The 27,740-nt window shown below is 37.9% G+C and overlaps 1 protein-coding gene across 1 annotated transcript in view; it reads left to right on the top strand.

The window, feature by feature from the left end:
* The window catches only part of SP4 (Sp4 transcription factor), an 86,658-nt gene extending 59,209 nt beyond the window's left edge, over window positions 1-27,449 (top strand). The window contains exon 6 of the mRNA XM_002818162.5: window positions 23,724-27,449. Within this exon, the coding sequence (XP_002818208.1) occupies window positions 23,724-23,971 (248 nt within the window). The 3' untranslated portion in view covers window positions 23,972-27,449. The remainder of the gene's footprint in view (window positions 1-23,723) is intronic.
* Window positions 27,450-27,740: the final 291 nt, after the last annotated feature.

Here is a 27,740-nt window from a genome sequence, read left to right as displayed (position 1 = left end):
TGTTGTGCTAATGAGTTGTACTCTGGGTCACCTCTCTCCCTCTCTCTCTCTCTTTCTCTCTCTCTCTCTGTCTCTCTGGGCTCTTAGTAGACATATTTTGGAATCTCTAGGTTGATTTTTTTTTTTTTGGTTTTACAGTTTTTCTCTTATATCTTTTGTCTCTTTACCATTTTATTTTCCATGAAATTTTTAAACTTTACTTTCAGATATTTCTATTGAATTGCATTTTAATTTCCAATAGTGCATTTCATCATTGTTGGTGGGTTTTGTTTTGTTTTGTTTTACTGCATTTTGTTCTCATTGTATGGATGCAGATGCTTGCTGAAATTATCTCAGTTTTTTAATCTAGAATTTTATGTTTCCTCCAGGATGATTTTTTTGTCTGTATCTTGCTTTTTCCAGTGTTGTAGACATTCCTGAAGTGTCCAATGATTCTTGGTTTTTGTTCAAGTTGATGATGATGATGATGGTGGTGGTGGTGGTGGTGGCGGTGGTCATGGTGGTGATTTGATGAAATCTTAAGTGAAAGATTTTGAAAACTTTATGAGCTAGTGGTGTTTTGTTTTGTTTTTTTTTGAGACAGGGTCTCTGTCTGTCACCCGAGCTGGAGTTCACTGGCACGATCACAGCTCACTGCAACCTCCTCTACCTCCCAGGCTCAGGTGATCCCCACACCTCAGCCTCCCGAGTAGCTGGGACCACAGGTGCATGCCACCACACCTGGCTAATTTTTCTATTTTTTGCAGAGACAGATTTTCTCAGTGTTGCCCAGGCTGGTCTTGAACTCCTGAGCTCAAGCAATCCATCCTCCTCAGCCTCCCAGAGTGTTGGGATTATAGGTGTGAGCCACTGCCTCTGCCAAGCTAGTGGCTTTTATTTTAGGCAACTGGGTGGGACACTGTGTTACACTGGAAGATGCCTAATTACCAAAATATAATAATATGCTGTGCAACCACGTTTTTTTAAGATACAAATCTTTAACATTAACATTTTGCCCCAATTTTTTGATAGTAGTTATAGTCTGTGTACGGACTTTAATTTTGTTTTATGTTCCATGTCTCCCTCCCAGCAGAAGACATTGACTGTCTTCTAGAACATATTCTCTTCCTTGATAATTTATATTCTAATTTGCAGACATTTGATATAATCATTGTTTTGCTGATGGACTTCCTTTCCTTTTTTTTTTTGGTTATTGTAGATTTAACCCTTTTATGCCTTTACTATTATTTTAATGGGTGTCTCAGTGGGGTGAATAAATAAACAGATGTAATCATGCTGCTCTCTTAAACTTTAAAGGGTTACATTTAGCCAGGTGCAGTGGTGCACACCTATAGTCCCAGCTATTCAGGAGGCTGAGGCGGGAGAACTGCTTGTGCTAGGAGTTCGAGGCTATAGTGCCTATGATCCCGTGAATAGCCACTGCACTCCAGCCTGGGCAATATAACAAGACCCTGTCTCTTAAAAAAAAAAATACTGTTAACTTGGAAATACTATAATGATACAACTAAATGGATAATGTCTATAATAAGGATGTCATATAGATATGCACACTTTATGTTACATGTGTTAATATAGTGTACTTTGTGAATATTTTATTGTAGATACTTTGCCTACTTACTGGACTGTTTTATTTGCCATTCATAATCCGCTTAGCAGTAAGGTAATCTAGGGATGATTTTTAGCAACTAGTGTTATAGGGAGGTTACATCTTTAACCATACCTCAAATTCTTTTTCACCAGCTAAGAAAAAATCCTTTTCAAAAGAGCCCCTAAAAAGTCTTATGCAACTGCAGTATAGGTTCTTTATATATATGACGACTTAGTGTTTCAGCCAAGATACAATTTTATATAAAGTTAAATGTATTTATAATTGTATCAATAATTATAAACTTAAGTGGAAATGAAACAGATTCTGTAAAATTCATTTGGGAATGAAACTTCAATTTTTTTTAACAAAATAAGGAATATTTGATCAAAACAGATGAAACAGAAAACTCCATCAATTGCATTGAAGTTTTCTTCCAGAATTTTGTTGTTGTTGTTGCTGAGACCATATCACTCTGTCACCCAGGCCAGAACACAGTGATGTGATCATAGCTCACTGCAGCCTTGACCTCCTGGGCTCAAGCAGTCCTCCCACCTCAGCCGCCTGAGTAGCTGGGACTTACAGGCCCACACCACTACACCCAGCTAATTTTTTATTTTTTATTTTTGGAAAGATGGGTTTTTGCTATGTTGCCCAGGCTGGTCTTTTTTTTTTTTTTTCTTTTTCTTTTTTTGAGACGGAGTTTCGCTCTGTCACCCAGGCTGGAGTGTGCAGTGGCGCGATCTCGGCTCACTGCAAGCTCCGCCTCCTGGGTTCACGCCATTCTTCTGCCTCAGCCTCCCGAGTAGCTGGGACTACAGGCGCCTGCCACCACACCCGGCTAATTTTTTGTATTTTTAGTAGAGACGGGGTTTCACTGTGTTAGCCTGGATGATCTCAATCTCCTGACCTCGTGATCCACCTGCCTCGGCCTCCCAAAGTGCTGGGATTACAGGCGTGAGCCACCGTGCCCAGCCCCAGGCTGGTCTTAAACTCCTATCCTCAAGTGATCCTCCCACCTCAGCCTCTCAAAGTGCTGGGATTATAGGTGTGAGCCACAGTGCCCATCCCCAGAATTTTCTTATATAAATGTTTTAATTAGTATGTGGAACAGTCAAAACTGTTGCCCTTTGTGTCCACTGCTGGCCAGAATGGACCAAGTTATCTACAACTTGTCTGTTCCATTGACTACACTAAAAACTCTGGACAAGTTTACTTATTTGTTTTCTTAAGTATCTAAATGAGGACAGTGAAAAGCAAACTATAGCAGGCAATTGAGAAATGAAGTCAAAACTTGAATTTGAATAACAGTGTATCATATGTGTTCATTTCATAGAGATCTTTTTCCCTCCTTTGTCTCCCAAGTTTAACCCTGTGGGCACTGCATAGCAGGTGCAGGTAGCAAACAATCTAAGAGAAACCTCTTGTATCTAACCAGAAAAGCAAGAAAAGGGGTCTTTTGCTCCAAAACCAGTTCCATTTGCAGATTACACTGAAATAGTAGCAGCACAGCCACCAAAAAATCTCTAGAAAATACCCATATCTCTGGCTAGGGGAACTAGAAAATAGAGTCTGTTTTCCAACAAATCTGAGGTAAATCAACATCATTTTTCTGTCTTGCCACTTCTGCTCTGAAGGTGGTCCCAGTCGTGGTGTAAGTGCAGAACATTATGGGAGCCCCCAGTAACTTGGCTTTTCTAGCCGGAGGAACTAAAAGGTGAGACAACTGGAGGTTGGAAAGGCATAGGGGAAATTTTGAGAGCGATACAAAAGATGCTTCCTAATTCTGTGTGTAGATCAAAAGAAGTCCTGGGTTCAACCTTGCGCTGGGCTCAGCCTTGAGCATTGCATGCACAGCACAGACACAAAGAACCACAGCAAAGGCCTCAAGAACTAAACATCTTAAAAACCACCATCCAATTCCCAGCATGTGCTGAGCAGAGACAAAAAGCATAACAAAGCCTTTGAAAAGTGAATTAATGTTGGAACTGCTGCTCAAATAGAGCAAGATGGACTCGTTTAAGTCTAAACCTAAACGAGTTGAGTGCCTGCTAAAACAAAAAACATTCTCCAGAGAACTTTTAACAGGACCTAAAATCTCTACAATATATTGTCCAAAATGTCCAGGATACAATCCAAAATTACTCAACATACTATGAGCCATGTAAAGCTGACTTTTTATTAGGAGAGAAAATAACAGATGTCAAGATGATCTAGATTTCGGAATTATCAGATAAGACCTTTAAAGCAGCTCTTATAGCCATGATCCACGGACTAAAGATAAGCGTGACTGAAATGAATGGAAAGGCAGAAGTTTTTAGCAGAGAAATCTGCTATAAAAACTATAAAAAAGAACTAAATAGAAATTTTAGAACTAGAAAAATACAATATTAAAAATAAGTTTATCAGATGCTCAGTAGCTAAGTGGAGATAATAGAGGAAAGAGTCAGTGAGATTGAAGATAGACCACTGGAAATTATAAAATCTGAAGAATTGAAGAAGATTGGGGAGTCAGAAAAAAACTGGATTGAAGGGATCTGTGGGAGAATAATGAAAGGTCTTAAATTTGTGTCATTGGGCTCCCAGAAGGAAAGGAAAAATACTGCTGTAAGACAAAATTTGAAGGAATAATGGCTGGGACTTCCCATGTTAGGTATAATAGATTCAAGAAGTTCATTGAATCCCAAACAGAAACTGAAAGAAAACCATATCATATTGTAATCAATCTGCTATAAATCAAAGATAAAAAATCTTGAAAGAAGCCAGAAGAGAAGGACACATTATATACAGGGGAACAAAAATTCAAATTATGGCGGATTTCTTCTTAGAAACTATTGAGGACAGAGAAAGAAAAGAACTGTCAACTCACCATTTTATGTCCAAGGAAAATATCCTCAAAACAGTATAGTAACAAGAGCAAAGTAAAGATACTTTCAAAGGAAAACTATGAGAATTTGCTGCTATCAGATCTGCTCCAATAGAAATGCCAAGGAAGTTCTTCAAGGTAAAAATAAATTATACCAGAGAGAAATTTGAAATTGAATAATGAAGGAAGGGCAAAATAAAAATAAATAGTCTTTTCTGTTTTCTCAGCCACTTGCCAAAAGAAATGCTAAATACCTGGGTAAATAGAGCAGACTGTTTTTCCTCTGCTGAAATTCTTTAACATATGTCTATTTACAGTTAAAAAAAAATTAACATTGTCTGGTAGATTGTCATTGTATGTTGATGTAATACATATGGTCAATATAACAGAAAGGGAGGGTAAGGAAGACAATAGTTAAAAAGCTGCTTTGTTTTATTCTGAAAATATAGAAGTTGTTATGTATATTTTGAAAAGTTAGATACATATTATATACCAACCACTACAGAGAGGGTGGGGAGGAGATACTCACCTAAATGTCTCCTATATATAGAACTGATAAGTTATTATATACTTTAATAATTTTGTAAATTAAATGAGAATACTAAACAACATTCAAATATAGGTTGATAATCTCTAATTCACAGCGCTCCAAAATCTGAAACTTTTTCAGCACCAGCAGGACGCTCAAAAGAAATAGTCATTGGAGTATGTTGTTTTTTAGTTTAGGATGCTCAGTCAGCATGTATTCTGCAAATATTCAAAAATCTGGAAAAAAAAAATCCAAAATCTGAAACACTTATAGGCCCAAGCATTTCAGATAGGGGTAGTTGACTGTCATCTAAAAAAAATGGAGGAAAGGGAAAACAGAAGCATGAAAAACAGACAATTTAAAAACAGATGATAAGATGATAGACTTAAAATCTAATCAAATCAATCATTACACTAAATGCAAGTGGTATAAATTATACTAATCCAAAGGGAGATATTGTCAAATGACATTTTTTAAAAAGGGTCCAACTGTATACTCTGGATAAAGAGAGTATCTGAATAACACTCCACTTTAAAGAATATCCCAGCAGAATGTGTATTTTATTCAAGAGCACATGGAACATTCACAGAGGTAGACCATATTCTGGACCATGAAACACTCCTTAACAAATTTAAAATAAGAATCAGACTGGCATGGTGGCTCATGCCTGTAACCCAGCACTTTGGGAGGCCAAGGCAGGTGGATCACCTGAGATCAGGAGTTTGAGACCAGCCTGGCCAACATGGTGAAACCCTATCTCTACTAAAAATACAAAAATTAGCCAGGCATGGTGGCATATGCCTTGTAGTCCCAGCTAATTGGAAGGCTGAGACAGGAGAATTGCTTGAACCCTGGAGGTGGAGGTTGCAGTGAGCTGAGATTGCACCATTGCACTCCAGCCTGGATGACAGTGAGATTCCATCTGGAAAAAAAAAAAAAAAAAATCATACAAAGTGTGTTCTCACATCATTAAGCTAGAAATCAAATAACAAAAATATCTAGGAAATCCCTAAATATCTAGAAATCAAACAACACGTGGGCCAAGAAAAAGTTTCAAGGGAAATTAGAAAATATTTCCAATTAAATGAAAATACACCATAAAATTTGTGGGATGCAGGTAAAGCAGTGCTTAGAGGAAATTCATAGCATTAAATGCTTTTACTGGTAAAAAGGAAAGGTCCTCAGTCAATAATCTAAACTTCCACCTTAGGAAACTAGAAAATGAAGAGCCAATTAAATTCAAAATAAGAAGTTGGGAAATAATAAAGAGTAGAAATAAAAAGAATGCTATGCATAACTCTACAACCTAAATTTGAGGACTTAGATAAAATGGAACAACTCCTTGAAAGATGCAAGCTACCAACACTGGCTCAAGAAGAGATAGATAGCATGAATGCTCCTATATCTGTTAAAGAAATTGGATTTGTAATTTTAAACTTTTGACAAAGAAAACTCTGGGCCTGTATGGTTTCATTGACAAATTCTACCATTTAAGGAATAAATAATACCAAATTCTACAGTCTTCTTTCAGAAAATAAGGAACACTTCTCAATTTATTCTATGAGGCTCACATTATCATGATACCAAAGAAAAAAACTTAGACCAATATCATTAGTTGTCAAAATTCTCAACAAAATACTAGCAAATCCATCAATATATAAAAAGGATAATGCATTGTTACGTAGTACAGTTTATTCCAAGAATGAAAAGCTGTTTGAATATTTGAAAAAGTCAATGTAATTCACTAATAATGACAAAAGAAAAAAAAATCACATGACAGCAAACACAATAAACATTTGGCAAAATTCTGCATGTATTTCTGTAAAAATTCTCAGCAAACTGAGTTGAAGGAAACATTAACCAGGTAAAGGGCATTTGCTAAAAATCTGCAGTTAACATCATTCTTAATGATGAAGGACCTATTGTTTCCCTGTGGAATCAGGAACAAGGTGAAGACATCTGATTTTACCATTCTTATTCACCATAGTACTGGAATTTCTACCCAGTGCAGTAAAGCAGGAAAATGTCATAAAAGACCTACAGATTCTAATAGAAGAAATAAAACTATCTTTATTTGCAGACACCAGGTTGTCTGTATAGCAAATCCGTGGTGCCTACCAAAAAGCTTTTTGAACTAGTGAGTTTGGCAAGGTTGCCAGATACAAGATAAATGTACAACAATGAATTGTACTTCTACATCCTAGCAGTGAACAACTGGATATAAGCAGTTTATAAAAACAGTGCCATTTGTAATATGATGAAAACAGTGAAACATTTTGCCATAAATCTAACAAAATATATGCAAGACATGTAAGCTAAAAACTAAAACATTGATGAAAGAATGCAATGAAGAACTACATTAATGCAGAGATACACACTGTATTCAAGGATTGGATGGCCCAATATTGTTTCCATGTAATTTCTCCCCAAACATATCTGCAGATTCAGTATAATCCTTCTCATAATTCCAGCAGCATTTTTGTAGATAACAAAGCTGATTCTAAAATTATATGAAAGGCAAAGCAATTAGAATAGCCAAAACAATTTCAAAAATAACATAATTGGTTGATTTACGCTGCATAATTTTAGGTGTTCCTGTAAAGCTACACTAATCAACACTGTGTAGTTTTGAAGGACACATGGATAAGTAAGACAGAATATAGAGTCCAGAAATTCCCCTCCACACACACGGTGCAAAAACAGTTGAGTAAAGAAAAAGTAGTCTTTTCAATAAATTGTATAGAAGAATTAGCCATATGCAAAACCTTTAACCTACATATCTCAAGTCTTTTACAAAAACTAACTCCAAGTGATTCAGAGACTTAAATCCAAAACCTAAAACAACAAAGCTTTTTGAATAAAATATAGGACAAAATCTTTGCAACCTTGAGATAGGCTACGAGTGCTTTAACACAACTCTGAAAGTGTAATCCATAAAAGAAAAATCAGTAAATAGGACTTGATGAAAACTAAAAACTTTTGCTCTGTGATGGATCCTGTTAAGAGAATGAAAACACAAGATACAGACTGGGAGAAAGTGTGTTTGAAAGTCACATACCTGACAAAGTGCTTTTATGCTGAACCCCTTAAGAAGTTTTAAACTCAGTGTAAACAAATTTAACAGTCTTTTTTTTTTAAAAATGAGCAAAGGATTTGACACTTCACCGGAGAACATATATATATGTGACAGAAAAGCACATGAAAAGATGTCTGATATCATCTATTAGGGAAATGGAAAATAAAACCATAATGAAATACTACTGTACACCTATTAGAATGGCTAAAATCAAAAGCAAGAACCATGAGAACATGGTAACTGCAAGTACTGGTGAGGATGCAGAGCAATTGGAATTCTCATATATTGCTAGTGGGAATGCAAAATGACACACTGCCTTTGGAAACCAGTTTGGCATTTTCTTATAAACATACAATTACCATATGATCTAGCAAATCTACTCCTATTTACCGAAGAGAACTAAGAACTTTTTTGTTCACACAAAAAAGCTATGAGTGTGCATGTGTGTGTGTGTGGCAGATTTATTTATTTATTACTCAAAATTGGAAGTAACCCAAATGTCCTTCAGCTGGTGAATGGATAAAAATATCCATACATTGGAGTACTACTCCCCAACATAAAGGAATGAATTATTAATAAACAGCCACATGGATGAAACTCAGATGCATTATGCTAAGTCGAAGATCTCAGAATCAAAAGACTGCATAATATATGATATCATTTATATGATATTCTGGAAAAATCAAAACTATAAGGACAGAGAACAGATTTGTGTTTTCTAGGGCATAAGCAAGGAGGAGGGAGAGTTCAACTCCAAAGAGACACTACAAAGGAATTTTTGGAAGTGATAGCAACTCTTCTGTGTGTTTATTTTGGTGGCGATTATGTGACTGAATGCATTTGTCAAAACTCATAGAACTCTATACCAAAAAAATGAATTTTACTGTATATAAATTAAAACATAAATGTTAAAAAAGTGGAAACAAACTCATTTTGAGAGACTACAGTGTAAAAAGGGAGAGAGATTTACTATTTTGTATTTTAAGAATTCAAAACAGTTTTCTGTTAAGCCTCATGTGCATGCCTCAGTATCAGGCAAACACTTCTGTTAACTCTGCCAAGGATAATAGGATTTAGAGCCAAAGGGACTCCTGAAAATTATTTTATGCAACCCTATCATTTCATAAATAAGCTGAAGGCTCAAGAGGCTAATTGTCTTCCAAGGCTCTAAATGTAGTTACTCTTGCTGCTTTCTAGATTTTCTCTTTGTCTTTGTCTTTCAGCAGTTTGATTATAATGTGACTCCATGTGACTCTGCATTTAACCTACTCGGAGTTCATTGAGCTTCTTGGATATGCAGATTATTATTATTATTTTTTTTTCAAATTGGGGAAGTTTTTACCTATTTTTCAAATATTCTTTCTTTAAACACCTTGGAACTAATGAGTCTCTCAGCCTGCGCTGAAAGGTTCTGTGTACATGCTGCAGCTTGCCTTCAACACTCAGCCAGTCATTTGACATCTCTGCCTTAGCCTTCATTTTCTGCTTACCTAGAGCCTCAGGATTAGGCACAGATTAGTTAGGGCCTTCTCAAGCTATTCTGAGCAGGCTCACAGCCCTAAACATGTGTGACCTTCTAAACATGTGTGACCTTCTAGATTCCTATGTATATGTCAGAGGTTTTTAAAGCTCTTCTGAATGTCTTAGCTCCTCTCAGCTAGCTTTTCCTTTAAAGCCTTTTGGTTAGTCTATTGTTTGTCCCAATTATTATCCCCTGTCTTGGGCATCCATGAAGTTAAAATACTTGCTTTTAATTGTTTTAGACAAACACATGCCCTGCCTTACATCTGGGAGAAGGCATTTCATATGGGGCTACTTCACAGAGTCAGATTAAATATGACAGTTTTATAAGTGGAGTCTTCAGGGAATGATTATTTGGGAATTAGGCTTTGAAAGAGCCTCAGCTGTGTTCCACTCCCTCTGGTGGCTGCCAGATGTTGCCAAGAATTCAGGCTGTTATTTTCAAGGCTGCCACAGAGGTGGGGAGTGGAAAATGAGACTAGTGAGTTAAAATACCACAAAGTTTGCTGTTCTTACAGAAATTCAGCCATTTTTCTTGAATAAACACTTCCATGGAGTGCTGCAAGCCTTGATTAATTGCCAGGATCTGAAATGGTTGCTTGTGACAGTTTTTTTCTCATAGGTTCTTGTTGCTTTTATGGAAGAGCAAAGTTTTGGAGGTTCTTCACCATGTTCAATGACATCATCTCTTGTTTTTGCTCCTGCCCCCTCTTTCTTTCTGAAGCATCATAAGGATTAGAATGATGCTTGTGTTGATGAGTTCTGTTTGTGACATGTTGAATGATGCTGTCTGTGGCACATCCAGGAAATGTCTGATTCACAGCTGAGTTTCGGAATCTGGATCTTGATGTAGTCATCTATTTATAGATGATAGTTAAAACTATTAAAGTGGATTAAATAGCCTAAATAAAGCATTTATAATGAAATAACCAAAGAGCTTCTATATTTGAGTTGATAATTGCTACAGGAAAAAATGAAAAATCACTCATTATGCAGATTGGTGTCCCTATAAATTCATGGTCTCAAATCTCAACCAGTTTCTCAGAACTGCCTATCAATCTTAGTCTTCTTTGTCAGTTTTCTCATTAACTTAATTATTATCTAAACCTCCTTAAGTCTTCTTATATCCCTTGTCACTCCCCTTCAATCTCCCCTTACTCTCAGTTTTCTACTTCAAGAAAATTAAAGCACGACTTCTCTCAAATTACCATCTTTCCCCCCTTATTACAACCAGCCCTCCTTATATGTGGATTCCACATCCTCAGATTCAGCCAACTACAGATTGAAAATTTTTGAAAAAATAAAAACAGTAAAAAATAATACAAATTAAAAATAATATAACAACTATTTATATTGTATTAGTCATAAAAGTAATCTAGAGATGATTTAAAGTCTATGGGAGGATATGTGTAGGTCATATGCAAATACTGTATGCACCATTTTATATAAGAGGCTTGAGCATCAAATGATTTGGGGATCTACGGAGTCCTGGGACCAATCCTAGTGTATACCAAGGGCACGTATCTACTTTTACCCCCACGTAAATGATACTGGAAAATTTAGGATACTCATGAAAAGACTTCAGATATTCTAGGCCGCATAGGTAAGAAAGAGAGTGTAGGAGAGAGTGTAGGAGGGACTGATAGACTGCAAGTAAGGTAGGGGTGTTTCAGGAACTACATGGCTCTCAGTTTGAATAACTTGAGTCCTTACATTCAAAAATGATTACAGTTAACCCTCAAACACCACAGAGGTGAGGCAAGTCAACCCCCAAGTATTTGAAAATTTGCGTGTAACTTTTGACTTCTCTAAAACTTAACTACTAATAGCCTGCTGTTGACTAGAAGCCTTACCGATCACAGTTGATTAACACATATTTTGCATGTTATATGTATAATAAACCAGATTCTTAAAGTGAACTAGAGAAAAGAAATTGTTAGGCCAGGTGCAGTGGCTCACGCCTGTAATCCCAGCGCTTTGGGAGTCCGAGGCAGGCGGATCACAAGGTCAGGAGATCGAGACCATCCTGGCTAACACGGTGAAACCCCATCTAAAAAAAAATACCAAAATTAACTGGGCATAGTGGCGGCCTGTAGTCCCAGCTATTCGGGAGGCTGAGGCAGGAGAATGGCGTGAACCTGGGGGGCAGAGCTTACAGTGAGCCGAGATCACGCTACTGCACTCCAGCCTGGGCGATGGAGCAAGATTCTGTCTCAAAAAAAAAAGAAAGAAACTGTTAAGAAAATCATAAGAAAGAATATATTTACTATTAATTATGTGGAAGTGGGTTTTCATAAAGGTCTTCATCTTTGTCTTCATCTTTGTCTTCAAATTACGTAGGAATTTGAGGAGGAAGAGAAAGGATCGGCCTTACGGTCTCTAAATGCCAGACATTTAAAAATGTCCCTTTAGTGGGTTGAATTGTTTCTTCCAAACAGGTATGTTTAAATCCTAATCCTAGTATCTGTGAATGTGACCTTATTTGGAAATAGGGTCTTTGCAGATGAAATGAAGTTAAAATGAAGCCATACTGGATTAGGGTGGGCCCTAAACTCAATAGCTGATGTCCTTATAAGAGGAGAAGACACAGGGGAAAAGTCCAGGCAAAGACAAAGGCAGGGATTGAAGCAGTGCAGCTACAAACCAAGCAATGCCAAGGATTGCCAGCAGTCACCAGAAGCTAGGGTGAGGCAAGAAAGGACTCTTCTCTAGAGTCCTTGGAGGGAGCAAGGCTGTGCTGAGATCTTAATTTTGGACTTCTGGCCTCCAGAACTGTGAGAAAATAAATTTATGTTGTTTTAAGCCACCCAGTTTGTGGTATTTTCTTATAGAAGCCCCAGGAAACTAATATATTACCTTAATTTGCTCTTGAAATTAATTTTAATTTATAAATATGGAGGTATATTATCAAATGACAAACTTAGAAATAGCATTAGTAATTTAAAAAGTATGTTTCATACATTATCGTAGCTTAGTTTTGAGAGTAGCAATTTGAAAAACAGATTATAGGCAGAACTCTGACAGCTAGATAACTGACTCTTGATAGGTGCTTCAGATACAGAAAGCTTAAAAGATCTAGTTTATTCCACTCATCCATTGCAATCTATCATTCCATTTGAAATCTCAGCAAATTTTTTCCAAGGGAAATTACTGTTAAGAATATTATAATAGTAAGTAGCCTAATGTAGTTTCTAAATATGAACATTATATTTAAATCCTTTTAAAAGACTACATTTTCTTAATGTGATAAAGCATGGTATTCTCCTAGATAATCTAGGCAAAAGGAGCATTTTTTTTTCCTATACTCAGTTTATTAAAAATTTCTTGGGATACATTGAGATTTTCATGAAGAAATGAAATTTGAAATTTTGTTCTTGACATACTTTGGATATTTGTAATGAAGATGTTTTACATATCTTGAGCCATATGTTAGGTCAGCTATAATTTATTGGGCTTTAAATTTTTTATAAGGTTATATCATAGATTAGTTTTCTATTGCTGCCACAACAAATTACCACAAATTTAGCCGCTTAAAATAACACACATTATTACCTCATAGTTTCTCTAGGTCAGGAGTTCAAGGGGCCTCAGCTGGATGCTCTGCCCAGTGTCTCACAGAGCCAAAATCAAGGCTTCGGCAGGACTGCATTCCTTACTGAAGGCCCTGGGGAGAAACCTGCTTCCAAAGTCATTAGAATTGTCAGCTAAATTCAATTCCTTTCTGTTGTAGAATGTAGGTCCTTGTTTCCTTGCCAGCTGGCAGTTGGGAGCCAGTGTTTACACTTGGAGGCTGCCCACACTCCTTCTCATACTGTCCATGTGGCCCCCTCCAGCAACAGCAGGGCACATTTCACCTCACTATTCTAATCTCCCTGATTCTAGCTAAAGAAAGCTCTTTGCTTTTAAGAATTCGTGTGATTACATTACGCACTACTGGATAATTCAGAATAATATCCCTATATTAAGCTCCATAACTTTAGTTAAATCTGCACAGTCCCTTTTACCATGTTACTTAATGTGGGAAACACACATTCACCCGTCTGAACCTGAAGAATGCACTTGGAGACACAAAGAACAGCAAAAGCGAGACATTTAATGGCGGTCTTGCAAGATGGGGTGTGTAGTAGGCAGGCACACCCAGGGCAGTTACAGCAGTTAATTTACCTCCTAGCATGCAAATCCCTCCCCTAGTTCCTCATTGGTCGAGTATTACAGGGTTACAATCTTCCCAGACATCATCTAAGTTTCATTATCCCCCTAATAAGGGTATAATCTTCCCTTCCCCGCTTAAGTTTCGATTTCCCAATAATGAAACTTTCTTCGCTTTTATGGGCTGACCCCTTCTCTACATTCTGTTTGCTCATTGTGACCTTCTAGGTGCATGAGCCGTGCAGTTTGTTACATCCGCAGTCTGGTTGCCAGTATTTAGATTTATCATGCCTTGAAAATAGATCATTTAAAACATTTTCTCACAAATTCCCTCCTCTTTTCTGTTTACTTCCTTCGGTCTCATTTTCATCTAAATCCTTTTTGTCCTCGAATTGCTCTAGAAGTCTTTTACTTTCTCCATAGGAGAGTGAGTTTAATTTCATTTCTAATAGTACCAGGTTATTTTGCTGGTTAAGTCATGGGCATTTGTTTATTAATAGCTGTTTTAATCTCTGTACTAGTCCCCCCACACAAGGGATAATACAAAATCCCACTGCTGTTAAGACTTCTGCCACAATTATGTGGCAGAATCCCACAATCCAAAGATGTAAGGATTGAGGCTACCATGTCTTTCCATTTTCCAAACCAGTCTTCTAGCCAACCCATAAATGGGTCATCAATTCCAGCATTTTCTGCCAGTTCATTGGCCAGAGTTGTTGGTCTTCGTGAAGCTTTTCTGATGGTCCCATCTGAGGCAGTATTGTTGGGAATGAAAGTACAACATTTCCCACCCAGCATAACACATATGCCCCCTTTTTCTGCTAGTATCATGTCTAGCACAAGCCTGTTTTCCCAGGCCATTTGGCTGGTGGCATTTAATTGGCTAGCCACCCCTTTGAGGATGTCCCGAGTATAATCTATGAATCTCTGTTGATTATAATAGATGTAGTTAATCTAGTCCACATTCTTAATAGTTGACCACCAGAAGAGTGCTGACTTAAACCGAGCTGCTATTTGGTTTCGGGCCTTAAATTCATTAGGCACCCCCCCGGGAACTCCTATAGAGTTAACATATATATTGGGATCAAAAGATACGTCAAATCTCTCCGGTTTTGGTAGCCGTGTGTATTTTCAGGTATCTTACGGAATACCAGGATGAAGGGAACGGCCAACTGGACTAAAGCACAAGTCCCAGTCCAATTGGACGGTAACAACTTATCGTCCTTTTTTCCCACAGTACCACCAGACATCAGCCGTGTGTATGGAGAGCTGAGTAATTGTCATTGCCTGACTCATCTGTGATGCTTAGGATGTGGGTACAAGTTGAGAGTTCTCCCATGGGCTTATTGAACTCTGCCCCCTGCCTGGAGAGGCAAGAGGAGTAGTTCATATTCCCTGTAGAGAATGAGGGATTCTGACCCCTCTCCACAATGTGGGAAAGAGCAATGACGAACTCTTACAAGTCTCATTTTCCCATGCATCCGTGTCTCGGTATAGAGCCAACATGCAACGCATTCCTTCAGGATCAGTATTCCATCCTAGGGGAAATGGAACCACCCATGCCTGAGGTCCTCCCGCAGCACATGCATAGTAGTTACTCTTGTTGAGGGCTTGTACCAAAAATGTGACCTACTCAACCCAGGCATTCACATCCCCATACCCTCAGTTTTTAAGGTTTGCTTTACATCCTTTACCTCAATTATTTTTAGCCTTTTAGGATCATTATTTGGTGGACTAAAGTGTTTACTAGGGCCTGGGCTTGGAGCAGTACCAGACACTTGGGAGGTTGAGTTTTTGATGAGTTTGAGAATAAGTCGCCCTAGGGGGTCTTTCCCTGTGATGTCTGCCCCTAACCCATATAACCAAGACTCTTCCAGAACTCGGGCCAGCCCATGTTTTCTTTTTAGATTTTTCTCAGAGTTAACTTTAAGGGTTCCTCAGGTGACCCATGTACTTTCCACTGGTCTTTTCCCCTCCCTTCCAGGGTCTCCTTTACCAGTCCCTTGACTCAAGTATAGTGAGTCCACCTCATGCAGCTGTTCGCATGGCTGTCTCAGTGGTCAGGAGCACTTGACAGGGACCTTCCCAGCTTGGGTGGAGCTTGTCTTCTTTCCAAGTCTTAATCAGCACCAAGTTACCAGGCTGAAAGTGGTGAGCCATGAACTCAAGAGGTGAACTTTGAGTCAGAAGTCCTTTTAACCTAAGAGATGACAGGGTGGAGTATATGGCCACTATATAATTTCTTTAAAAATTGATCCTTGGTTTCCACAGCCGGAAGATCTGTAGCTCTGCGCAAATATAGGAGCCCATATAATGACTCATAGAGGGACAATCCCAAGTCTTTTATTGGGGCTTGTTCTAATCTAAGGAATGCTATTGGGGGACATTTGGTTCAAGGCATTTTAGTTTTTAAGATTAGTTTGGTGATATGCTTTGTGAGAGTTTGATTCATTCTTTCTACCTTTCCAGAGGAAGGGAGATGCCAAGGGGTGAGATAATCACATTTAATTTGTAAACCTTCCATAATTCACCTTAACACCCTTGAGGTAAAGTGGCTTCCATTGTCTAAATTAATATTTTCCACCAGTCCAAAGCTAGGTAAATCTGTTTTAATATTATTTTGACCACATTCCCAGCAGTGGCTGTTGGAAGGGGAAAGGCTTCTACCCAGCCTGAAGGGTAATCTACCATCACCAGTAAATACGTTAGTCTTCCTACTTTGGGCATTTCTGTGAAATCTACTTGAATGTTTTGAAGTGGTCTTACTCTGGGAGGTCTTCCTGTTTTCTAATCATCTTTTTGTTTATCTTTTGACAAGTTACACAATTTCCACATGCTTGTTTCGCAAGGGTATAAATCCCTATACACCCATAATTCCTAAGTATTGTATCACACAAAGGCTGGGGTCCCCATTGACTCCATTTGTGTAATGTAGATACTAGTTTTCTCATTAGGGGTTTACTTATTTCAGGAAGTACCCATTTGCCATCTTCAGTCTGAGTGACCCCTGTCCTGTCTAATTCTTCCTCCTCCTCTCTGGTAAACTGGGGCCTTAATACTAGCTTAGGGATGTCTGGGAGCAGGCTACATAGTCTAATTTCTTTGTCCAGGGAGGCTTGCTTAGCAGCTTCATCTGCAAGCCTGTTTCCTGTAGCTTCTATAGTGTTCCCTTTCTGATGACCATTTACATGAACTATGGCTACCTCTGCTGGAAGCAGGAGGCTTTCTAAAACCTGTTTGACCAGTTCCCCATGTACCAATTATTTTCCCCTGCTATTTATTAGACCCTGCTCTGTCCAGATTTTTTCAAAAGTGTGTACTACCCCATAAGCATATTTAGAATCAGTATATATAGTGCCTTCTTCGGCTTTAAGGAGATTTACGGCCTGGTTAAGACCATATAATTTACAGATTTGGGCTGACCAGCCATTAGGTAATCTACCTTTCTCACATAGGGAGTGTTTATCTCCATCAGTGACAGCATTGCCATCTATCACTCGTCACGACTCATCCACAAATAGCCTTATCCCATCATGTAGTGGAGCTTCCCTAAGGTTTGGTCCTACTTTGGTTTGTTATTCTATGATATCTAAGCAGTTCTGGTCTGATGTCTTTGTTCTCCTCTCCTTTCCATAGGAAACTGGCTGCATTTAGGCAAATATTTGTTGTTACAAGCAAATAATTTTTTTTTCTTAATAATACGGCTTCATATTTTATGAAGAATGTGTTCAAACTGTCTCCTGGCTTTTGGTTTAATATATTCCTGACCTGGTGTAGGGCGCTTACTTTTAGGGCCCCAACAAAGGTTAGCTTTCTACTCTCCTAGCAGCAGGGCTGTGGCAGCACTGCTTGCACATATTTGGGCCACCCCTGAGAGACAGGATCAAGAAGCTTGGAGGCAAAAGCAACAGATTCCCTCTTCCCTCCCCAGGTTTGAGCAAGCACCCCAAGGGTGATCCACTGTTACCAGCAGATGGAATGGTTTCTCTAAAGATGAGAGGACCAGGACCGGGGCTGTAATGAGGGCCTGCTTTAGCTCTTTTACCACCTGAATTTCCTTTGAGGACAATTGCAAGAGATCGGGTTCTTCTTCTAGTAACTTGATATATAGAGTCTTTGTCTTTTGATCATATGCGTCAATCCATAACCTATAGTAGCCAGTTAAATCTAAAAATTTGTGGAGTTCTCTTTTTTGTCTTAGGCAAAGGCAGACCCACTATTCCCAATATTCTCTCTAGGTTTATTCTTCACGTCCCTTCACTGATCAGGTGTCCTAAATATTTAACTTCTTTTTCTGCAAACTGCAGTTTGTTCTTAGATACTCGCAATCCCCTTTCTCCTAGGAAATTAAGCTTGTGGTGGTTTCTGATACCTGGGCCCTCCTCTCCCCAGAAATTAAAAGATTATCTATGTATTGTAACAACTGGGTTCCCCTGGAAGGTTGAAATTCCTCCAGGACTTTTTCTAAGATTTGACCAAATACGTTTGGGGCTTCTGTGAAACCTTGTGGCAGCACAGTCCAGAGGTACTGTTGTTTTCTCCTAGTTATAGGATCTTCACATTCAAAGGCAAAGAGGTTCCCTAATCCTAAAGTTTAGGGGACATGCCCAGAATGCATCTTTTGGATCCACCACATTGAACCACTTACGTTCATAGGGTGTCTTATACTAAAGAGGGTGTAGTGGTTAGTCACCACAGGGTGGTAGGTCTGGACAGTTTGATTTATAGCCCTTAGACCTTGTACCAATCTATACAACCCATCAGGCTCTTTGGGAGAATTGGAGTATTGTAACATGCAGGGTTCTAATTGTCCATCATTAATCAATCCCTCTATTACCAGTTGGAGACCTTTTCTCCCTTCAGTAGAAATGGGATATTGTTCTCTGCAAACTGCTTCTGGTTGTTTTAGTTTAATCTGTAAGGGTGTGATTTTTAACCCTCTGTTGCCTTCCCTAACCCTCACAAGGGGATTAATTTTTCTTTCTTCCTCCTCTGTTAGGAGGCCCATCATTACTTTTATTTGTCCTTCCTCTATTCCTAATCCTAAACCCAATCTCACAATCAGGTCTTGACACAGGAGGTTAGTTCCTACTTCAGGAACAAGTGACCCCTCAATTTGTTTTGGTCCTGATGTAATTAAAATTTTTTTAAATATTGAAACCTGAAATCCCTCCCCTTTTCCCCCTGATATTGTCAATTTTTCCTTAGAGAGTTCTGTACCCCTTGGTTGGTGAATTAGGGAGGAGTGAGCTGCCCCAGTATAACCAAAAATGTCACTTCTTCCTCAGGTCCCACCTTCAAATTTATTAAGGGTTCCTCGTGGGATCTACTCAGAAGGCGCTCCTGCCCCCCACTAGTCTTCATCAATAGTCATAAGTGGTATCACCTTTTCTTTTTTCCATTTAGGACATCCTCTCTTAAAATGCCCTGTCTTTCCACACTTGTAACATCCACTCATAGTCTTAGGACCTTTTCCCTGCATTTCCCTTCTTTCTTTGTGTCGAAGTCTATAATTCCCTTGTCTCCTAAGTGGGGGGATCTTGATGTAACCCTTTTCTGACTACCTCTTCCACAGTGGAAACCATGATTTTTGCTTTTTGTTTCTGCTTCTCTTCCTTACAAAGTCCTTCTGAGTTTGCCTCAGTAAATCCTCAGTTGGTTTCTCTTTCCATCCATCAATCTTTTGTAATTTTTTGGTAATGTCAGGCCAGCTCTTAGTTACAAAGTTAACCTTCAAAAGGCATTGCCCTACTGGGTCCTCTAGATCTAATCCAGAGCATTTTCTCATCTGATCTCTGAGCCTATATAGGAATGCAGAAGGAGTTTCCTCTTTTTCTTGTTGAATCGTGAATGTGTCCTGTGTCCTACGAGTGGACTCCTTGATCCCTTTAATTATTAGTTCCTGGAGGTCCTACATTTGGGCGCAGTCCCTGGGATCATTATCCCATTCAGGATTAACATTTGGAAATTTTTGTTTGGCTGGTGAGACTCCTTGCCTGGGAGGGTGTTGCCTCTCCCAGATGGTCATGTCCACTCTCCTAATCATTCCCCTTTCTTTTCCTATGAACTGGATATTCTTGACGGATATCATTTTAGCCCAGGTGTAAAAGCCGTATCCTAGGAATTGGTCCAGATGGTCTGCTAAACCGAGTGGATCTTCTAGGAGTGGTTTCATTTTTTTCCTGAAATTCCTAATTTCAATACTTGTAAGAGGAGCATTTACAAAGCCAGTCTCTCCCTGTCCCATGGGAACTCCCCTAAGAGGGAACATGCCAGGTGCCTGCTGTGTGGAAGGAATAGGGAAGTTCTCAATATCCCTCTTAAAGTGTTCTAGTTCTTTTCTTAAATTTGGATAAGGATTTAGAGGAGCAGTTGGTTTGGCTCCGCCATGGTGTCCAGGTCTTTCCTCCTGTAACCCTCCTGTTGCCCCTTGATTTTCCTGTCCCCTATTTTGTGAGATGTATGGAGGGGCATGGATGACAGGGTCCCAGGGCTTTTCCCTGGGTGAGGGATTTTTACTAGGCTCTTTTTCTTCTTTAAGTGGGAATATGGGGGCTAATTCCTTGATCCAGCAGAGAGCATAACCTATCTCTTGTGAGGTTGGGGTTTTATTATTCACATAGAGAATTAAAGCTTGGCACACCTAATTTTTATCTGAGCCAAACTTAGGCCATAGGACTATCCTGGTAAATGTCAGAGGGAGTCTCTTTGGCTCCCTCTTTCCCTTGTCCCCTAGGCCTAGAATTTCTGTTTCCCATTTTTGGTCAGTCTGTGTCTGAGCTTTTCCCTGTGTTCTCAGCACCCCCTACTGGAGGTTTCTTGCACACCCCAAGAATCACTTCATCCATTCTCCGACCATTCTTTGTCCATTCTTCTCACAGGAGAACGGAACCATGGATTGGGACTCCGCACTTGCTTCATATCTAGGGTACATCTCAGTCACACACACTCAACCTCTGAAAATGCCCAACCACCAAAGTCCAATTTTCCTCCCTTGGCTCCTGCACGAGGTTGCCTGGTTGCTGCAGTGCCTGCTTTTCTCCCTGTGTCACCTCTGCTGCCTCCTGAATAACAGTCTCAGGTTTGTCTGTGGCTTCTGTGGGGAGCCAGGACGCCCGGACAGAGTGGGCCACCCAAATCGGGTGGGACAGTTCTCCCCTTTCGGCTGGAGTCCCACTCCATGCAGGCACAGAGATCCCAGACAGGCTCCCAGGTTTGTGAGAAACACACATTCACCTGTCCAAACCCAAAGAATGGACTTGGAGACACAAACAATGGAAGCGAGACTTTTAATGGTGGTCTTGCAAGATGGAGTGTCTGGTAGGCAGGCACACCCGGGGCAGTTACAGCAGGTAATTTATCTCCTAGCATCCAAGTCTCACTGCAACCTCCACCCCGCCCGGTTCAAGCGATTCTCCTGCCTCAGCCTCCCAAGTAGCTGGGATTACAGGCGTGCATCACCACGCCCAGCTACTTTTTTTGTATTTTTAGTAGAGACAGGGTTTTACCATGTTGGCTAGGCTGGTCTCAAACTCCTGACCTCAGGTGATCCACCCACCTCGGTCTCCTAAAGTGCTGGGATTACAGGTGTGAACCACCACACCCAGCCTAAATACAGTTTGTTTGTTTTAAGTAGGCCACTGCCTCCACCTTTGTACAGAGAAATCCCAGGTTCCTCCTGTCAGAACCTAGCTAGACCCTGGAATAAGATACCAAGACCAGGCTTGTCAGGTGTGGCTTGACATAGAGTTTGCGTTTGACCTGGGGTCGGTCAGGGCCTTGTCTACACACTTTTTTTTTTTTTTTTTTTTGAGACAAGGCCTTGCTCTGTCATCCAGGCTAGAGTGCAGTGGCTCACTGTAGCCTCAACATTTGCATTACATGTTGATTTATATAATTAATGGATGGTGTTGCTTATTATCAATTGATCGTGAATCTGGCCACTTGACAAATTTATTCTAATTGTTTATTTTCTCAGATTATTTATGTAAATAGTAATAACTGTAAATAATAATCTATTTCAATTTTTTTTTCTTCCAATGATTGTACCTCAGTTCATTTTACTGTCTTATATGTTGGCTTCGTCAGAATGTTTCATATTATATTGAAAATAGTAATGATATATATATAATAGCATTCTTATCTTGTTCCTGATGTATAAAGTAATAGTTCAAAAGTTTCTCCATTAATTATATGTAGGGGTATAGCAGGTAAAAGAAATAAATTTTTATTCTTGGTTTGCCAAGAGCTCTTATCAAAATGTGTTAAATTTTATCACATTGTTTTTATGCTTCTGTTGACCTTTTTTTTCTCTCCTTTAACTTTACGAGATCTTAAGTCATACAAAGTATTTTATTTTTGTGTAGTCAGATTTGTCTATTCTCTCCTTTATAGTGTCTAAATAACCTGTTGTACTTTTTAAAGTACCTCCAAACTAGGTTATAGAAATATTTTCCTTTTTTTTTAATACTTGGTTTTAAATCTTTGTAGCATGTATTTTGGTGTGTGGTATAACATGGAGGTGCATCTTCTTTGTGTTACTTCAGATGGATGTTTAATACAATATTGTATTGAGTGCAGTGGTCCTGTAAGTTTTAATATTTGTTTATAACAATAATAAGGAAGACTAATGGTTTTTTCAAAGTTTACTCAAAAGTAAAAGCACACACGTAAAGAAAAAGAGAATGTAAAGAACAAGAGAGAATGTCTGACATGGACCAACTTGAGCCTATAGATTTTTTTATTGGTAAGTCAAAAGCAGGGCCAAGAAAAAAATTATCCAAATCGAATTTTCTCATTATATTAGTCTGTTTTCATGCTGCTGATAAAGACATACCTAGGCTGGGCAATTTACAAAAGAAAGAGGTTTAACTGGACTTACAATTCCACATGGCTGGAGAGGCCTCACAATCATGGCGGAGGGCAAAGAGGAGCAAATCACATCTCGTGTGGATGGTGGCAAGCAAAGAGAGAATAAGGAAGACACAAAAGCGGAAATCCCTGATAAAACTATCAGATCTTGTGAGGCTTATTCGCAAGAACAGTATGGGGAACCCACTCCCGTGATTCAGTTATCTCCCACTGGGTCCCTCCCACAACATGTGGGAATTATGGGAGTACAATTCAAGATGAGATTTCGATGAGGACACAGAGCCAAACCCTATCACTTATTATCCAAGTTCTATCAGACTGGGAAAACAACATTTCAGTCCCTTAAGTAACAATTTTAGAGGGAAGATCTATGGCTAACAGTTATTCATTGTGCACATCAGGATAAACCAGTTAGCCAAATTTTGATATGCCTCATTTATTATGCACAAAAACAAAATGGCTTTTTTATTTTTAGTTAACATTAAACTAGCTTTTATTCCAAAACAAAGAAGTCGGTCCAGTAAAACTATCTTATATTTTGAAGAAAACATATTTAAGAATTGCTTTGGACAACAGAAACTGTTATCTTATGAAACCTAAAAACTTTATTAAATTCTAAATGTAGCATGTGCCTGCCTCCCATTTTTGCCTTGTAAAGAACTCAGTACACTATTAAATTAACTTAGTTTATTTGAAATAGTTCTAAGATATTTCATGCCTCCAAGATTAAAACTAAAACCCAGGTTAGCAGTTTTGAAGAAGAGTGGACATGAGCCTTGAACATTATATATATTTGTTACATCTGATAGAGATATTTTAAATTGTCTGTTAAAAACCCTCTTGCTTTGTAGATGGGAAAACTGAGGGTTCTAGTGGCTATTTACTTGCTCCAGCTTTTATTTCCAGTTCACAGCAGAAGCAGGGCTTAAACTTCAGGTCTTTTCGTCTCAATCACATGGTCTTTCTCTTTGCATTGCTTATTTGATAACGTTTTTAAATAAAAGCATTTTGCAACTAGTGAAACTGTACAAAAAGTCATATAATGTGACCATAAGGGAGATTATTAAAAATTATAATTTCACTTAAGTAAAATGTGTATAACTCCATTTACTGTTTTTCTGTGTAGGTGAAAAGAGATTTGAATGCCCGGAATGTTCTAAAAGGTTTATGCGGAGTGATCATCTCTCCAAACATGTCAAAACGCACCAGAATAAAAAAGGTGGTGGGACAGCTCTTGCCATTGTTACCTCGGGAGAACTGGACTCATCTGTTACAGAGGTGCTTGGCTCCCCAAGAATTGTCACAGTTGCAGCCATTTCTCAAGATTCGAATCCAGCAACTCCCAATGTTTCAACCAACATGGAAGAATTCTGAAAAGTTATTTATAACAGAGACCTCTAGTGCTGCACTTGTTTACACACCTTTGAAAATCTGGAAATGGGCTGGTCAAATGGATTACAGAGTAGGAAATTATGTTTTCATTCTTGGCTTCTTTAAGTATTCCAGGCTTTGGGGTCAACACATGAAGTGTTGAATTTTAAAAAATACAAAAAGTAAACTGATGTACTGGAAACAGAAAAGTATTTCCTCCATACTATAAGTTGTAGTTGTTTGGAAATATATCACATAACCTTTAGACAGAATCTTCCCATCTCTTAATATCATGTGTTAACATGTTTAAAAAGACCTTAGTAATTTGCAGGCTGGACCTTAATTGGACTTATTTTCTTTGAAAGTACTTTGTTATAAATTCACTCAGTAATAATTTACGTGTATTCTTTTTCTCTATAGCACAGAAAACAGATAGTTAACTGATGATAGGGATAATGCCGTATTTCCTTAGCTTGATTTTTGGAAAATCAACCGAAAATAGTTTTGGCCGTCTTTTCTAAATGTTAGAAATTCTTCAACAGTTGAATTAGGTCAGTTCCAAAACAGTAATCTGAGATGCATCTCAGATCTTTATTACCACTACATTATAGTAGTGTGTATGCAGACAATCAGTGAAGTCCAATTACTTTCTCCATTTGGAGACACAAGAGGAACGTAGAGTTAAATCTTAGGTTAAATTTTGGGTTGACACCTTAGGAAAATGCTGGGAAAAAAATGGTTAAAACAAAACTCATCATAGCTTCAGAAAAATAAAATGAGACATCTTAACATGCAATGTTCTAAAGTTAGGATTGATTATATTCCTAACCCTAGGTTGAACCACAAAATTTCATTTAAAATGTTTATATTGGAAATATTTGCATAGAGTGTAAATTGTTCTGTAGTTTCGTATTTTGTAAATATGAGTTATGTTGACAATGTGCAGAATTCTTTATGCTTTGACTTGGTAGCCAAAGAAAGAATTATACTTTTTTCCAAGGCCAGCAGAAAATTCTCTTTTAACTACATTGTAATTCTTGTTTTCCTCTACTAAAAATTGGCCAGTCGCATTTTATTTCTAGTGCTATGTAAGAAGGTAATTAGGAATTATAACACAGTAATGTTTTTATGTTGTATCAATAACTGAATTTTCCCTAAAAATTAGCCTAATATATAATAGATATATTATGAAGCAAAACTTTTATTTTTGAAAAGGCAGAATAATTTTCAGTGAAGTAAGTGACTAAAGAAAAAAACTATATTATTGTTTATGCAAGGGTCTTACAGGAAAGGGTCTTTTTTTTTTTTTTTTTTTTTTGAGATGGAGTCTCGCTCTCTTGCCCAGGCTGGAGTGCAATGGCACGATCTCAGCTCACTGCAACCGCTGCCTCCCATGTTCAAGCGATTCTCCTGTCTTAGCCTCCTGAGTAGCTGGGATTAACAGGCGCCTGCCACCACGCCTGGCTAATTTTTGTATTTTTAGTAGAGACAGGGTTTCGCTATGTTGGCCAGGCTGGTTTCAAACTCCTGACCTCAGGTGATCTCCCCACCTCAGCCTCCCAGAGTGCTGGGATTACAGGCATGAGCCACCATGCCCGGCTAGGAAAGGGTCTTATTAGGAAAGATGGCCAAAAGTTTCATGTGAAAAAATTTGGATTATAAACCAGTAACTTAAATATTAATAAGAATATTTTGTTTTAAAAAAGTATTTACACAGAATCATAATCAGTGAAATTGATCATTTGAAAACAAAGCTTTTACCTACCTGCTCAGTTTATTAACATCATTGCTTTGGGGACTGTTTGAATATAGGTACGTGTTTTCTTGTGCATTCTCTATAATTTCAGGAAAAGTACTACTCATGCGAATTCTCTTCCAAAATTGTGATGTTTCTTGTATTTTTGATGAAGGAGAAATACTGTAATGATCACTGTTTACACTATGTACACTTTAGGCCAGCCCTTTGTAGCGTTATATAAAACTGAAGGTCTTTTGTGCTTTCAGTTTGTATAAAAAAGCTTTGAGATTAAAGGAAAAAAAAATTTTTACACTGTGGTTATAAATTTCAAGTTTCTTAAAGCTTTTGTAGACTTGTAACAGAGTCTTTAAATTTTAGTTGGATTTTGTAAATTGTTTTGTATATTTTATTTAATGTACTCTTAACAACTGATGTACCTGGCTTTAAAACATCAGAATTGGTTTGTTGTTTTGTTTGGTACAGAGGAGCATTTGGTAGTGTTAATTTTAATTTTATTATATAGGAGCTGAAACATCAAATATATATTTTATCTATCATTATGCTACACAATCAGTGCTATAAATTTTTTTATGCAAAGAAACTTTCTTAATGTTTTAATCATGTTTCCTCAGAGTGACACTTTTTGTTGTTGTTAATACCAAGTATGAACACTCTGCATCATTATTCCATGAACCAGTTCTAATGCAAACCTATGTATGTCCATTAGAAATGGAAGTTATTTTTTAATCAACAATGAGGCCTATTATAAATTTATCAAATGAATCTGGATAGCTTTATAGCATATAAAATATGTTGTGTTAGCAGGTGCACATTTCCCCACTGAAATTAGAAATATTTTGACAGTCTGTTCTGCATACCATTCTGAGTCTACTTTTCTGTCTTTAGAAGAATCGTATATTTCAATGTCCTTTATTTGACTCAGTGGGATATAGCTGTTATAAGTAATAGGGCACAGATGTGCAGTAGAGTCTTGTTTAATGGCATATCACTGTTCATTCCCTTTACCACCATTATAAAACTTTTCTTTATTGTAATTATCAGTGCAAAGCTATGTATTTATCATGGTAAAACTCCAGTGTTAGAATAGTTTTTTCTTACAGTATACTTTCTTTGGTTAGGTTTGTGTATGTGTTGCTGATTACATTAGAACTTGATGTTAAGTCATTATTTATCACACTCTCATGAGAGCAGTAATAAAAGTGTGTAATCTAGGAGAAAAAGTTAATTTGTCAAACTTAGATAAGCATGATGTTTAGGTCCTATTTTTCAATTTTATAACTGTTTTATTGCAACAATATTTGTATTTAAGTCTCCATTTTAATGCCTTGTGGTGTTTTTTTATGCATGTCACTAAGTTGTCATCCCACATAAATTGATGTGCAGCATAGGGTATTAAATCTACATAATGATTTTAAAACAGAAATAGTTGATGGTAAAATGTAAATGTTTTGCAAAAATTCCTTATAAAAAGTTTTGTAGTAACATTTCACTTGTAAATTTTTTTTGTAAAAAAAAGAAAATGAAAAAAAAAGATGAATCCAGAAAAAAACCTGTTTCCCATATTCTAGAATTTAGACAATTATTCTGCCAGCAAAGCCTCTGGGGCTGTAATTGACATTTTTACAGTGCTGATTTGTATAAAATTTGTTTTTTGTGGATTTGGAAATAAAATCATGTACAAGTTGTTGCCTGCAATAACAATTGCAAGTAACCTATTAAAAATTCCCTTGAGTTTAACATGTTTCATTTAATTATGTATACTGTAAAGCAGCAATAAATTATTTGAACTGTCAGCCTACTTATCATGAACACTGGAGAGTTAAATGCTTCTCACTGGAGAACACATTGGCCACCCTTCATAATTCCTCGTATTGAGATCTGGTCACCATTTCTCTGAACATACCGCCAAAGAACTCCAATTCAAATTGCATATTAATTTGTAGCCATTGCTCTAGACATTTATGGAAATTAAAATTTGATTTAGAGACACTTTTTACTTAAATATTTTAAGCA

This window comes from Pongo abelii, chromosome 6, assembly GCF_028885655.2.
Source record: "Pongo abelii isolate AG06213 chromosome 6, NHGRI_mPonAbe1-v2.0_pri, whole genome shotgun sequence".
Taxonomy (NCBI): Eukaryota; Metazoa; Chordata; class Mammalia; order Primates; family Hominidae; genus Pongo; species Pongo abelii.
The sequence above is the reverse complement of the archived record's forward strand: the minus strand, read 5'-3'. Positions and strand labels throughout refer to the sequence as shown.